We start from the raw sequence: 14,903 nt of genomic DNA, 5'->3' as shown, positions 1-14,903 counted from the left end.
AATCCTGTGAGACATTAACTATTTGTGGCGCTCTAAACGAAACATGTGTTTCTAGCAATTTATATTGGAACAAGCACTGAGCACCCAACGACCTTTTCGAAAAAAATCGTCGTTATGTTGTGATAAGCATGATGTATAGCACAATATGGCACCGGTTGCAACCGTATCTCCATCGATTAAATATTTCATGCCGACATTTAATGGGTTAAACTTGCCCTTTAACGTAACATGAGCGGAAATGGGGGGAAACTGGCAAGGTACTTTATGAAGCAGTCTAAAGTGCAACGAAGTATAGCGGATATAACTATAAGAGGATTACAGAAGACGATTACAGAAGGTGAATGTACATGTATACACATGAGGTATGTGTTCTTCACTAAAGAGTTTAGCACATTTGAACGCATTAGTAACATACAGCCTCATTCAAACCAGTGTAAGAGTAAGTCACTATCTTTCAATCAGTGACTTCGATACGGATATGTGATTGACAGCCTCATTCAAACCAGTGTAAGAGTAAGTCACTACTTTCAATCAGTGACTTCGATACGGATATGTGATTGACAGCCTCATTCAAACCAGTGTAAGAGTAAGTCACTACTTTCAATCAGTGACTTCGATACGGATATGTGATTGACAGCCTCATTCAAACCAGTGTAAGAGTAAGTCACTACTTTCAATCAGTGACTTCGATTCGGATATGTGATTGACAGCCTCATTCAAACCAGTGTAAGAGTAAGTCACTACTTGCAATCAGTGACTGCGACACGGATGTGTGATTGACAGCCTCATTCAAACCAGTGTAAGAGTAAGTCACTGCTTGCAATCAGTGACTTCGAAACGGATGTGTGATTGACAGCCTCATTCAAACCAGTGTAAGAGTAAGTCACTGCTTTTCTACACGAAGGTTTGATTGGGTGTTTATATGATAATTGTCAACCAAAGCCCTAAGCAGACTGCTGGATAAACTTCAACGGAAACGCACCAGTATTTAAACGCGCTGCACCAGCAGCAAAGCTCATAACAACTTTGCATCGTATCGTATAAGAGGAACCGATAAGTCTAGGACTAGAAGCACACAACGTCAAGGTAAGTGTTTCTTATTAACCGGAGCCCAATTTCACAGAGCTGCTAACAGTCGATTTTGTGCTTAATGGGCGCACCTAGCAAATGTCATTGGTTTTAAAACCTCAATTTTCTGCTTAAGCATCCTAATGCTACTCTCACATTTGGGCGAATACCTTGCAAATATGGATGTTTGATATTCGCGATGAATTAGCACACAAGTTTGTACAAATGGCTTACCAAATGCTTAAGCAAATCGATGGCGAATTACCGTCTTCACAACATTCGCTGAATGTACGGAAGCGTTTCGTTTTGCCGCTCTCACAGAGTGGCGAATGTTCTTGCGAACATGAATATTTGAATTTCGCGTTGAATGGCGTCCAAAATGGCGGTTGGATAGTGACTATTTTTATCTCGGTCTCACTCTTCGATTGTCCTCGTTCGGCCCTCTCCTTACCTATATCTTACGAATATATTACGAATGCTAACCAACGCTTGCCAATGCCTTTACGAACGTTGCAAACGCTTACGCACGCTTTACCAACGTTACCAATGCTTACGAAAGGCACGCCGAATGACCGTCTTCGCAACATTCGCTGAAATTTGTAAATTGAGCGATCTTCGTAAGGAGGTGGGGAAGAATTTGTGAACTTTCCGAATTTGTTACCAACGCTTACGAAGACACGGCGAATGTTGCGAAGTTTGAGCGATTGTAAAATCGCCAACATATTCGCCGTGTGAGAGCAGCATAGAGTGACCGATCTTCGTTATAGGAGGTGGAAACGACTTGTGAACGTAGTGAATTTGTGGCGAATGTTGCGAAGTTTGAGCGATTGTTAAATATTTCCGTTCATAAGCACATTCGCTAGCATATTTTCCCTAGTGTGAGAGTAGCATAAAGCGCAGCGCAGTAAAGTAAACGTTCTATATGTGTTCAAAAATGTACAATCTTTTTTGTAGGTGTGTAACCTTTCAAGGGGCGCTTTGAACCGTTACAAATAATACATATCAGACAGAGAAATTGATGATTTGTTTTTCGTCGCCACACTGCATTTATTTCGCCCGTCAATTTGTCAGCACTTTCCTCTTTTTCGGCTGAAGCAAACGATCTTAAATGTTGCACGCGCATATTTGTTTACGTGTTTAAGCTAGCAACCGCTACTGATATAGGTTTACGCTAAAGCATTTTTGTTGCTACGTTAAGCAAACACATTATGCTTGCCATAAGCAGCTCTATGAAATTGAGCTCCGGCAAAAAAAAAAACTTGTCAGTGTACTGTTGGCGTTGTTGCCCCAGAAGAGTGTCTCTGAATAATATGAGGTATTTAATCGCAATTATCTTTGCAAATATTGCAATATCTGAAACATTTTTGTACAATTATGTGCAAACATCTTTTCAAATATCTGCGATGTAGCACATATTTTTGCAAATATTCTTACAAATAACATGCGAATGTTCAAGGCCGTTTGCATTTTTGCCACAAAGGGTTACACTATAATAATAATATAATAATATCGAAGTCTTATATAGCGCACGTATCTACCAAACAATGTACTCAAGGCGCTTTCAGAAAGATAGGTAATTGCAGCGATGAATTTTGAGACCCAATTATTTAGCACCTTGTAATGGTTTACAAGGTACTACAGCGCATACAGCAGCCACATCCACGAACAATGGGGCGAACCCCTTCTCTTCTAAGTGTCTTGCTTAAGGACACATTGTGTCACGGCTGGGGATTCGAACCCACACTCTGCTGATCAGAAACGCCAGAGTTTGAATTCGGTGCTTTTAACCGCTCGGCCACGACACTTCCAAACCATCATTCTGATTTTTAGGTGTTCGGCCAACAGCCGAACAACTATTGTTATTGTTATGGTTTTTTTTTTTAGGTGTTCGGCCAACAGTCGAAAAACTATTGTTATTGTTAGGTGTTCGGCCAACAGCCGAACAACTATTGTTATTGTTATGGTTTTTTTTTTAGGTGTTCGGCCAACAGCCAAACAACTATTGTTATTGTTAGGTGTTCGGCCAACAGCCGAACAACTATTGTTATAGGCAATAGTGAGTAGATGAAACTGCCACTTTTTTTTTTCGCTGTATCTCAACGAATATGAATGCTATGATGTTCATACTTGAGCATCAGATAGATAAAGACTTGGACAACATTTGAAAGTTTACGCCAAAATCGTATGACCTTAACTTCCGGTCGTTACCCTGGGTCAAAGTTCGCCTTCGAATTTTTTCATCAAAAAACAACTTTTGAGCTTTAAAGCAAAAGTAAAGCTTACTTTGTACATAGGCATTAGTGCGTAGATGAAACTGTCACTTTGTTGGATTGATGACGTCATTGATGACGTCATGGCAAGGTTTTTAATGTTGAAAAATTACAATTTGCTTGTTGCTGTATCTCAACGAATATTGAAGCTATGAAGTTCATATTTCAGCATTGGATAGATAAAGACTTGGACAACAATTAAAAAGTTAACGCCAAAATCGCATGACCTTAATTTCCGGTCGTTACCCTGGGTCAAAGTTCGTCTCCGCATTTTTTCATAAAAAAAACAACTGTTGAGCTTTAAAACAAAAGTAAAGCTTGTACAAACTTAAAACTTACTTTGTAAGTTTTACTTGTGTTTTAAACAAAAGTAAAGCTTGTACAAACATAAAACTTACTATGTTCATAGGCAATAGTGAGTGGAATAAACCGCCACTTTTGGGGAAGATGACGTCATTGATGACGTCATGACAAGGTTTTTAATTTTGAAAAATGACCATGTGCTTGTTGCTGTATCTCAACGAAAAGAAAAGCTATGATGTTCATATTTCAGCATCGGATAGATAATGACTTGGACAATATTCGAAAAGTTGACGCTAAAATCGAACGACATTAACTTCCGGGTCGTTACCCTGGGTCAAAGTTCGCCTTCGTGTATTTTACGTATAAAAAATAACTTTTGAGCTTTTAAACAAAAGTAAAGCTTGTACAAACTTAAAACTTACTTTGTTCATAGGCAATAGTGAGTGGAAGAAACCGCCATATTTTGGGGATGATGGCGTCATTGATGACGTCATGACAGGGTTTTTAATTTTGAAAAATTACCATGTGCTTGTTGCTGTATCTCAACCAACAGAAAAGCTATGATGTTCATATTTTAGCATCGGATAGATAAAGACTTGGACAATAATAACATAGAAGTCGTATTTAGCGCACGTATCTACCAACAAGGTACTCAAGGCGCTGAGTATATACTAACTTTCAGAAATATAGGTTTATAGAATTGATGAATTCTGAGAGCCAATTATGCACCTCAACAAACTTACAATGACTCAGTTACTGATACCTTACTGATGAATACATTTTAAAAAAAATGTGAGGATCAACTGACAAATGATCAGGGTACCCTACCAGCTACGAAAACAAAATTGCCGTAAAAGTTGTAATTGTTTGTTTCACGTCTACCTTTCAACTTACAGATGAAGATTACTATAGCAGTGGCCATTGTTTGGGCTTTTATGCAAGTTCAGTTCTTGGTGGCTACAGCAGCAGTTTCACCTGATCCGGGACTGGCGTGTAACTCCTGCTGCCAGGGCCCAGCCGGTATACCGGGAATCCCTTGATCTAATGGGAACCATGGTCAAGGGCTGGTAGGGTCTCCTGGTGAGGTAGGTCAACCCGGGACAAAGGGAGAACGGGGGTCAGATGGACTGGTTGGTGAGCCAGGCACTAAAGGGGATCATGGACTGAAGGGAGAGCAAGGAGTCGGTCAACCTGGGAAACAAGGACCTCAAGGTCTGCCTGGGATGAATGGTCTGAAGGGGGAGAGAGGTGAACCTGGACCAGCTGGACAGAGTGGGGAAGCAGGTGAATGTAGTACGCGACGGCCCGCCTTCACTGCAGTTAGGAATACCGCTTATAGCCCTCCATCCAGTTACAAACCTTTGCTCTTTGACGAGTTACTGTTTTCAGAGGAAGGTACTGATTTCAACTTGAGTAATGGCATGTTTACGTGTACTGTGCCGGGTACATACGTTTTCATGTTTTCAGCCCAGAAAACACATAACACGTCTGAACTTTACGTTAGGCTGATGAAGAAAGGTTTGAACGTTGTGATAGGGCTTGTAAACGCTGCAGGTTATCATCAAGTGAGCGGCAGTGCAGTTATTCCCCTTCAGTATGGAGATCAAGTTCACGTAGCTTTACAGGGTTCCGTTTATAGTACGCACAACCATTACACGTCGTTCACTGGATTTATGTTGTAAGAAATCTTAAAGCCATCGGACATTTTCGGTAAACAGTATTGTCCAAAGGCCCACACTTCGTGTATCACAACTTATATATAAAATAACAAACCTGTGGAAATTTAGGCTCAATCGGTCATCGGAGTCGGGGAAAATAACGGGAAAACCCACCCTTGTCTCCGCACGTTTCGCCGTGTCATGACATGTGTTTAAAATAAGTCCGTATTTCTCGCTGTCGAGAATTGATAATTGTTTTAATAATTTCTCAAAAAGTAAAGCATTTCATGAAATAATATTTCAAGAGAAGTCTTTCACTATTACCTTCTGTAAATCCTGTAAGTAACTTGTAAATCTGTGAATTTTAGTTTTCTGTTCCGAAAGTGTCTAATGGCTTCAAACGGAAATACAAACGAAAACTAATTTTGCTAGATAATAGACAAAGCTTTAATACAACGAAACATAAGATATCCTAATGTTTAATAAAACTTACAATATTAAATGTGGTCTTAACAAGAAATTAATAGTTTACTTGGAATAATGACAGTTATGTTATTAGGGTTACATATATAATCCCTTAAACTTTACAAGGTGGGTTAAGCCAGTGTTTTCTATTTTGAAACCCTCGTTTTAAGTTTGAAAAAATAAGTTTTAACCTGTAAACAAACAAAATATCACAGAGAAATTTTTAAAAAAATATAACCTCTCCACGCTAACATTCAACCCCTTTGTAATACTTGTTTATCTACATTATGATTATAGATTACTTATGACAAACGGTCAACAAGTTGTATGAAAGTGCATATAGTTTTGAAGTATTAACTTCAAAGGCTTTTTTCAACTAACGTCAACAATTTGTTTTATTTCAAAATTTAAAACCACTTTGACAAATGAGCAGCCAATTTAACCATCAAGCTATGATCAAAATAGTTCGATTTAACAAAATAATCATTCAATTTAGCAGTTCATCAAAGCAGCATTCAAATTCGCAGACGCTTTTTGAGGCGTGTGTGTCACGAAAAACAAAGCTAAATTGAACAGAGTTCTAAAGGAATTTGTCTCGACTCGAAACGAAATTGAATGGCCGAATTCTGAATTTGAAACGCAGTAACAACTGGAGAGGCAAAACAACTTTAGTTCGAACGCTTGAAAATGAGATTGACTGCTAATTTGCCGAATTTTACCGAGAAAACCTATAATATACAGTGAATAATTGACGTAAATGATGTAATTGATGTAAAACGCAGTGTATCCAAATAAATAATTTACCTGAAATTTGTTGTATTATTGGTATATTCAAAACATTTCAAAAGTCACAGCAAAAGACTGAATTGTATTTTAATCACAAACATTACATTAAATAAGTTAACATTATAAATATATATATATATATAAAAGGCACAAAAGCCACAAAAGACATACGATAGAGACACGGAACACAAGAATTTTATTTACACACCATGACACAGATGGAAATGCAGAAGCATAATTCATTATGGCAGCAATTATGGCGGTCATTTTTAATTCCCAGACTTTAAAGCGTTGGAAAAAGCTGCACCATGTTGAAGATACTATGACGAATAAGTCAGAACAAATTGTACCGTTTGAGTCCTCTTGATATCTTAAATTTAATAGATTTACACTTTCACGAGAGAGCAATTGTGTTTTGTCATGCAGATGAAACGTTGATGAGCCACCTCTGTATGAAACGTTTCACGATGTCACAAAGAGACCTTCCTGTACAGCGATTTCTCAGTTTTATAAAAAAATAAATAACGATATTCATTCAAAGCGGTCTGAAACTATTTTGCTGTGAAAAGGAATAACAACACAAAATACACCAGCTTAGCGTAAGGTTAGAATTATGTAATTTTCCTCACTTTGATTGTGACTTCATTTTTTTGAATGTGAGTTGGATACATTTAAAGGAACACGTTGCGTTGGATCGGTCGAGTTGGTCTTTGAAAAGCGTTCTGTAACCGTTTGTTGTAAAATGTATATGGTTAGAAAGATATTGTAAAAGTAGAATACAATAATCTACACAAATATGCCTGGAAAATGCGTGGTTTTCTTTTTACCCTGTCGACTAACACGGTCGGCCATTAATTTTGGGAGTCAACATTTTGACTCCCATAAATGGCCGACCGTGATAGTTCGCGACGTAAAAGGAAAACCGTGCAATTTCGAGTGATACTTGTGTGGATCATTATATTCTACTTTTAAAACATCTTTCTAACCATATGAATTCCATAACGGTTTCAAACGCTTTTAATAGACCAACTCGTCCGATCCAAGGCAACGTGTTCCTTTAAACATTTTATTTTAACAGAAACGGTTCGTTTGTTGTAAAAAGGTGGTCAAAAACCCAATCGCAATGTTTGAAATAGCGATAGAAAACAAACCATGTTAATTAAAACATATGTTTCTATATTAAAAAGCATTACTTCTAAATAAACTGTTAATCATTTAATGCACTAGACGTAGGTAATAGTTCTAGAGATAGTGAGGTGTCACTTTAAGAAGTTTAAGAAGTAAACATTTAAGTCATATCAGTCGATCGTTTTGGTTTGTGTGTTTTGAGTATTACTTGGGTGTTTAAATACCGATACTGGTGTATATACGTTTTGAATTTAATATCCTACAAATAATACCCGAAACCTCAAATTTGAAATTAACAGACTCGAGTTTCTATTTCAAGTTCAAAGGTTTATTCACGATGAAATTGCTTTAATAATAATAAAGCACCAGGTATTATTACTGCAAGGAGTGGGGCGAATATTGAGATATAAGACCTTATCCTTAAGCACCATGTAATGGTTTACAAGGTGCAATGGCGCAATATGCTGCCAATCCAGCCAGGAACACCGGGGCGAACCCCCTTCTCTTTTCGATAAGTGTACTGTGTTCTTTTACATGCGTTTACACAACACATCAGACCAACGGCTTTACGTCCCATCAGAAGGACGAAGCAATGGTTGTGTGTCTTGCTTAAGGACACAGGTGTCACGGCTGGGGATTACAACATCTTTCCCCGCAGCATTAAGTAATGTTTCGCATTATCGTCTTATAGTCTAAGAAATTCAAATTGAAATGGTTCTCTTTTTATGCTAGGTATCTTGAGATTAACCCCCTGAATGTTCCACGTGCAAACAATTTTGCTGGTCAAAGCAATTTCAGTGTAGCTTCAACGGTCTAGAAAGATCTTTCCTTTTATTGTCTGACTGTCGGGGCCCTGGCTATGGGACCATTGAGTTTACGTGAACACACAAACAACAATCTATGTAAACGGCAAAGTGAAGAAGAATAAACGTAGAGGACGCTTGAGTTTGTTCTTTTCCCTACGCACATCCTTATCGGGTATGGGGTATATATTTAAAAAGCGCCCACTATGTATAAATCCATCAAAATTGTACAATGTGAGGGGTTCACCGATCCGAACGTTGGTTGTGTGTGTGCTCGCAAACACCGTTGCCTTGTAACCTTGTAACCCTCTGTGGGAATTACAAAGCGCCCTATGTTGCTTATATGTAAAAGTACAGTTTGCAGTGTTGGAAACAAGGCTAGGATAGCCTGAACATCTGACGTCAACCTACGTTCTCGTGAATAATGCGACCTTTCACTTACATTCATTTCACATGGAGATACGCAGTCAAATTTTCCACAACATTACATGCAAGTACATGCACCTACACACGCATGTTCTGTATTCACACGTGGACACGGCATGTAGATGATCGATACCGAGGCTCTTAGTCACTGCATTTATCCAATAATTGGAATCACTGGTTAACTGAATAGCATTATAAAGACAGGGGTCCAGTCTAGACTAGGCGCGATCGGAAGAATGACACTCGGCATATGTGTCTGACGACCGAGTATGTCCCTTTCTCTGGTCCTGACAAAAACTGCAAAACAAACAAAACTTCCCGACCCCTCCAACCCGCTTTTCAAGGCTTTTTGTGGCCGCGTTTGTGAACAAAATAATGGCCGGAGGACTGCTGAGTTTTCGCCTCGGATATTCTGATAGCAATATGGTCTGTAGACTGGGCCCCTAAACAGGTCCCTCCCGCTAGATCCACTGATTCCCATTGGATACAATGCACGTGCAGTGACATAGATGCCCAAATAGTCACTGCTCTCATGTCCGCAATGGAATTTGACTGCGTATCTAAATGTGAAACGACAGAGGTCGGAGGTCAAACTACACGCCGGTTTTGCATTTTTTTTTTCAGCCAGGTCTCTGGCGTTATTCACGTGCCTCGAAGAATGACGTCAGACGTTCAGGCTATATGGTCTGAAGCAGACTGAATCAAAAGTGGGCGTGTTCATGTGAATTGACCTTCAGTCACCGCTTACGGAAATTATCTCAAAGAGATGAAATGTCATGCCACCAGAGGGGCCAGGCGCAATTCTCCCGGACTCGGAGCCAGCCGGCGTCCCAGGAAAATCAGTATGCCGGAGATTATTTTATGTGAAACCAACATGGGACTTTTTAATAGTGAGGTTGATTAAACAGAGGGTGCTATATCAAGTAGTTTGTAACCAGTTTGCCGAATATGGGGAATGAATCTTGAGGTGAACAAAGTCTCCTGAAACACCTGCCACAATGGAGATCAAAATTTCCGGGTGCAGATTTTTCGTAAAATACCGGTCTAATAACGTAGATTTCATCGAAATAAATGTACGGTTCAGTCACGGTTATTTCACACACTGAAAAAAAAACATGCAGTTGAAAATTCCCTCATGTCGCTCCGTTGGTGGCTTATTCGACTTAATACATTGTCATTGCATTTTGATTTGAGAAAAAAACACTGAAATTAGTTTTCATCAACATTTTGTCGACAGGGTGGTTAACATATTAAAGAGAACCATCTGAACAGTACACAGTGGTTTAAGACCCAGACATCAGGTCCGAGTTTTTTTTCTGAGATAACTACATATCTTTGGTGACTTGGACAAGAAGAACTAATTTGTTGAAGAATTTTTATTTTTTTGAAATTTATTACCCTGTTTTTTTAAGGAATTGTAGTTCGTATATTGTGACATCCGTTTATATTCAGCAAAAATCACAAACCCTTATGTTAAAAAAAATACCTGGGTAGGCATATACAAATTGTTTGAGAAAACAAATGTTGCTTTTAAATTACCTGTATAAGTGACCTTTCGCACTGTAGAAAATTAAATACGGACCGAAGTTTTGATGATACGGCAAAAATGCTTTGAAATCTTCGACTAAAATGTCAAAAAATGCTACTTATAAAAAAAAATACCGCCATACATCTTTAAAATAAGCCATTAAGGGCCTGGACGAAATGCTAAAAATATGTAATAGATTAGTAAAGTAACCATTCGTTGTGGCTAAAAATTCACGGTAAATTAGCGAAAATTAGTTTTTACTCCTGAAAATGAGAATTTTCAAAAAAGCAATTGTTTACATCGCAAAATTAAGGAAAATAAACAAAAATCAAAACGTTGGATATTTTCCCAATCGGCCACCAACGGCCAACATATTTTTTGTATTTGTTTCCATAAAATGATAGAGTGACTACTTAGCTTTGAAAATAAAATAGCGCCGAAATCCCGCAAGATCGCCTTCACTCCCAAAAACTAAGTTTTCAGAACGCTGTTTTTAACCAAAAACATCGTGTACATTAACATTACACACAGAAGATATAGCGCCCTCTGTTGACTTCAAAACCACATCATAAAAATGTTCACAATAATTCGTGAATCACGACACGGATCGATAAATTGTGGATTATTTTAATGGACAACCACATTTTATCTACCTAAAGATGACATGGAGACATGCTTGAGATATTATAAAGGTATTTTGACCGATTATAAAGGTATTTTGACCGATTATTGTACAGAAACTTGTCGATGTCGGGGTCATATAGGGTTTTAAACCACTGTGCAGTATATAATATTGCATACACAATTATTATTATTATTTTATAAAAAACTTGAACTCCTAACCATCAGAGAAATACATCAGTTTAGCGAAAATGGAAGGAAACTGGTCAGGAACTTCAGGAAGCAATCACACAACTGTGCATGCAACCCAGCAGGCCGGATTTACATGTAAAAGTACCATACCATCACTAAGGCATACACAAATTGAGCTCCATTGGTAGCAAACGGCCCCATCCAAACCAGTGATAGGGTAAGTCACTGCCACAAAACAGTGTCTTTAACACATACATATCTAGTGTAGAGTTTTATAGTTTTACACCATTGGTGTCCATGTATACAGTCACATTTTAAACCAGTGAGAGTAAGTCACTGACACAAATCAGTGACTTGAACACGGTATTGACCCACAATTGTAACATACAGCCTCGTCCGATGATAGAGCAAGTCACTACTTTAGTGACTTCGCCACATATTTATATAGTGTAGAGTAACATACAGTCCTTTCCCAACAAGTAATTGAGGAAGTCGCTGCATTCAGTCAGTGACTTCAACACGTATTTTTTATTGGTTACTCGTCGATTGTCAATCAAAACCAAAAGTAGACTGATGAGCACTTCAATGGAAATGAAACAGTATTTAAACGCGCTTCACCAGCATCAGTGCTCATAACAACTTTGCATCTTATCGGAAGTGAGGAACTGAGAAGGTTTGGACGACAAGAACACAACACCAAGGTTAGTGTTCCTTATTCTACTGCCGGACTCAAGCTTTCGTTTCCAGATTCCAGCCGTGTGTTTTACGGTATTTTATTACAAGGCAGTTGCACTTTTTACCCACAAGGGTTTTTACTCTTGGAACCCTTCACGGGGCATGCAACCTGTTTTTATTTTACATTGGTAATAATATGCTATTCCTCTTTTGGGACGATCATCTTCCATAATTTATACAACAAAACTAATAACTACATTTGTACTAAGTTTGGCTCTTGTGGGTCGATTTACATAATTACTTTTAAAGAACATGATTTTTCTGGTCATACATGTACATTGCATGCAGTCGATTTAGAATCACCATATGCAAAATCAATTAAATTTCGGCCAAAGTTAGACACAACTTAAGCTTGATCGTGCTGTCGAGAACATATCAAATTTGGTTGCACACATTCTTTTACGAAACGGGGAATAATGATAACTTCCTTCACACCAACTTGCCGTTTCAATTTGGATTGAGTTGCATTCGCTTTCTACTTTTCGATGCATGTTAAAAGTAATCAGACACGCTCGATCGTTGGCGCTGCAGATTCAATGCATAATGTAAAGTTCCCTTATCAAATCGTCCTAAGTATTATCATTAAGCAGAATTAGTCTTTTAGGAAGAGTTGTCTAGTCAAATAAATTTAGTTTTCTTTGGTTAGAATAGTTAACTTTGGCTTGGACGGTAAACTTTAGCCCAGTTTTGAGGTAGTCATTTTTCTACGCTGCTCTCTTGCTTCCTTACCCCCCATACTTAATTGTGTTTTTTTCTCTTTGCAACATGCTAGTGACAACCAAAGTTCGATTAGCTTCCCTGTGTCGACCCCGCAGTGCTCATTCGGGTGAGCCTCTGACAATTAAAGCTAATTGAAAGATCACTCGCCCTTCTCGTGGTGACGTCATGCACCTCGGGCCAGCCCCAAATGACCCGCTCCATACTAAGTCAAAAGCAACCTTTGTTAACCCTTACCGGAGCTTACGGTTGTCTTTAAAACAATTCATAACCTTCGGACCAGCCGTATGTGTGGATCGATTCTGTAGAATTGTTAACTACCCTTAAACACTACTCTTTCATAATAAGGTAATTTGGTAGGTAGACTCCGAGGTTGACAAAGAGTTGAAAGTAGAAAGTGTATACGCCCCAAGTTTGTTGTTGAAAGTGATGTATGTGCATATAAAACAAAATTGACGAATCCCAACGACACCTGAGTTTACAAAACAGTCCCTTGCTCGGCTCTGCTCAAACTGAAAACAATAGGTTAATCATGGCTACACCTTATGGGGAGCAATCCAACTAATATTATCTAAAGTAAACAGCGCAAAGAGACACTCCGGAAAATGTTCCCAAACGCTCCTATATGAATTCGTTAATCCTTGCGAAACTTAAATCAAAGCCAAGTTAATAGACTTTAGTCCGCTAAAACATTTTCTACTGTAACCGTTGAAATGAAAGAGAGTTTTTTTTAACTGAATTTACCATGAAAAACACATTGTATTATACGCTGTTTGCATTATTTAACATGTCCGGCCTCCCCGGGAACAATACGCTAGCACTGTATTGTGCCCTCACCTCATCCTGCACACTGTCGACACAACTTGAGGGTTCCAGATAGGATAATATTACATTTCTTAATTTGCCGGTAATCAACTCGTTAGAAACAAATCAGGTTCCCAACAAGAGCAGTTTTGACAAAATAATTGGTTTAATCTGCATGAGTTTTAATCTGTTTTGTTTATACACTTTTAAAATTTCAGATGAAGTTCACCATAACAGTGGCCCTCGTTGTGGCCTTTATGCGAGTTCAGTTCATGGTGGCAACAGTTGCAGTTTCACCTGATCCGGGAATGACGTGTAACTCCTGCTGCCAGGGCCCAGCCGGTATACCGGGAATCCCTGGATCTAATGGGAACCATGGTCAAGGGATTGTAGGCCCGAGAGGTGATGCAGGCTCCCCTGGTGAGGTAGGTCAACCCGGGGCTAAAGGAGACAAGGGGTCAGATGGACTGGGTGGTGAACCAGGCGCTAAAGGGGATCATGGAGTGAAAGGAGAGCAAGGAGTCGGTCAACCAGGAAAACAAGGACCTCAAGGTCTGCCTGGGATGAATGGTTTAAAGGGGGAGAGAGGTGAACCTGGACCAGCTGGACAGACCGGTGAAGCATGTGAATGTAGAACGCGACGGTCCGCCTTCACTGCAGTGAGGATTACCAACTTCAGCCCTCCATCCATCTACGCTCCTCTACCCTTTGAAGAGTTGTTGTTTTCAGAGGAAGGGACTATTTTCAACTCGATTAATGGAACATTTACTTGTACAGTCCCCGGGATATACTTCTTTATGTTCTCAGTCTTGAAAACATCAAGTGGGTCTCATCTATATATTCAGCTAAGGAAGAACAATAACCTCATCGTTACAGGCCATGTTAATGCTCCAACTCCAAACCAAGCAAGCAGCTGCGCAGTTTTCCCCCTGCAGTTTGGAGATCAAGTTCACTTAGCTGTACGAGGTCAAGTGCATGGCACTTACCATTTCTCGTCCTTTACTGGATTCCTGTTGTACGAAATATAAACTATAAAACCAAGTTACAGCTGAAAAATACTTCAAACGTGTCATACAACACTTCAATACTAAAGATACAATGTATCCGTAAATCGGGGCAGGTTTCTAGCCTGGATTGAATCATATAACTTGTATGGGAAATTGGGATTGAAAAATAACAACCAACTGGGATCCTTTTCCTTTTGATGGCTGATTGTTTTCAGAGGCAGTGACTAATTTTAAACTGAATAATGGTACGTTTACATGTACTGTGACTGGGATATACGTTTTATGTTTTAGTATCGACATTAAAGGAACACGTTGCCTTGGGACCGTTTGTTATAAAATGCATATGGTTAGAAAGCTGTTTCAAAAGTAGAATACAATAATCCAGACAAACA

The 14,903-nt window shown here is 38.9% G+C and overlaps 1 protein-coding gene across 1 annotated transcript; it reads left to right on the top strand.

Moving 5' to 3' along the window:
• The first annotated feature begins 228 nt into the window (after window positions 1–228).
• On the top strand, window positions 229–14,532 carry LOC117302564 (otolin-1-like). The gene is made up of 3 exons (XM_033786540.1): window positions 229–439; window positions 4,704–5,320; window positions 13,723–14,532. Exons 1-3 carry the CDS (start codon window positions 229–231, stop codon window positions 14,530–14,532), a joined length of 1,638 nt encoding a protein of 545 aa, XP_033642431.1.
• Window positions 14,533–14,903: the final 371 nt, after the last annotated feature.

Source organism: Asterias rubens, chromosome 18 (genome assembly GCF_902459465.1).
Source record: "Asterias rubens chromosome 18, eAstRub1.3, whole genome shotgun sequence".
Lineage (NCBI taxonomy): Eukaryota > Metazoa > Echinodermata > Asteroidea > Forcipulatida > Asteriidae > Asterias > Asterias rubens.
This window is presented reverse-complemented; position numbering and strand designations above follow the sequence as displayed.

Bases quoted from the DNA above. Each gene is read 5' to 3' on its own strand.
- LOC117302564 (XM_033786540.1), top strand. From the start codon at position 229: ATGAGCGGAAATGGGGGGAAACTGGCAAGGTACTTTATGAAGCAGTCT. The intron at 440-4,703 runs GTAAGTCACTAT...ACCATGGTCAAG, and splicing joins TCATTCAAACCAGTGTAAGA to GGCTGGTAGGGTCTCCTGGT. The intron at 5,321-13,722 runs TAAGAAATCTTA...TTAAAATTTCAG, and splicing joins CGTTCACTGGATTTATGTTG to ATGAAGTTCACCATAACAGT.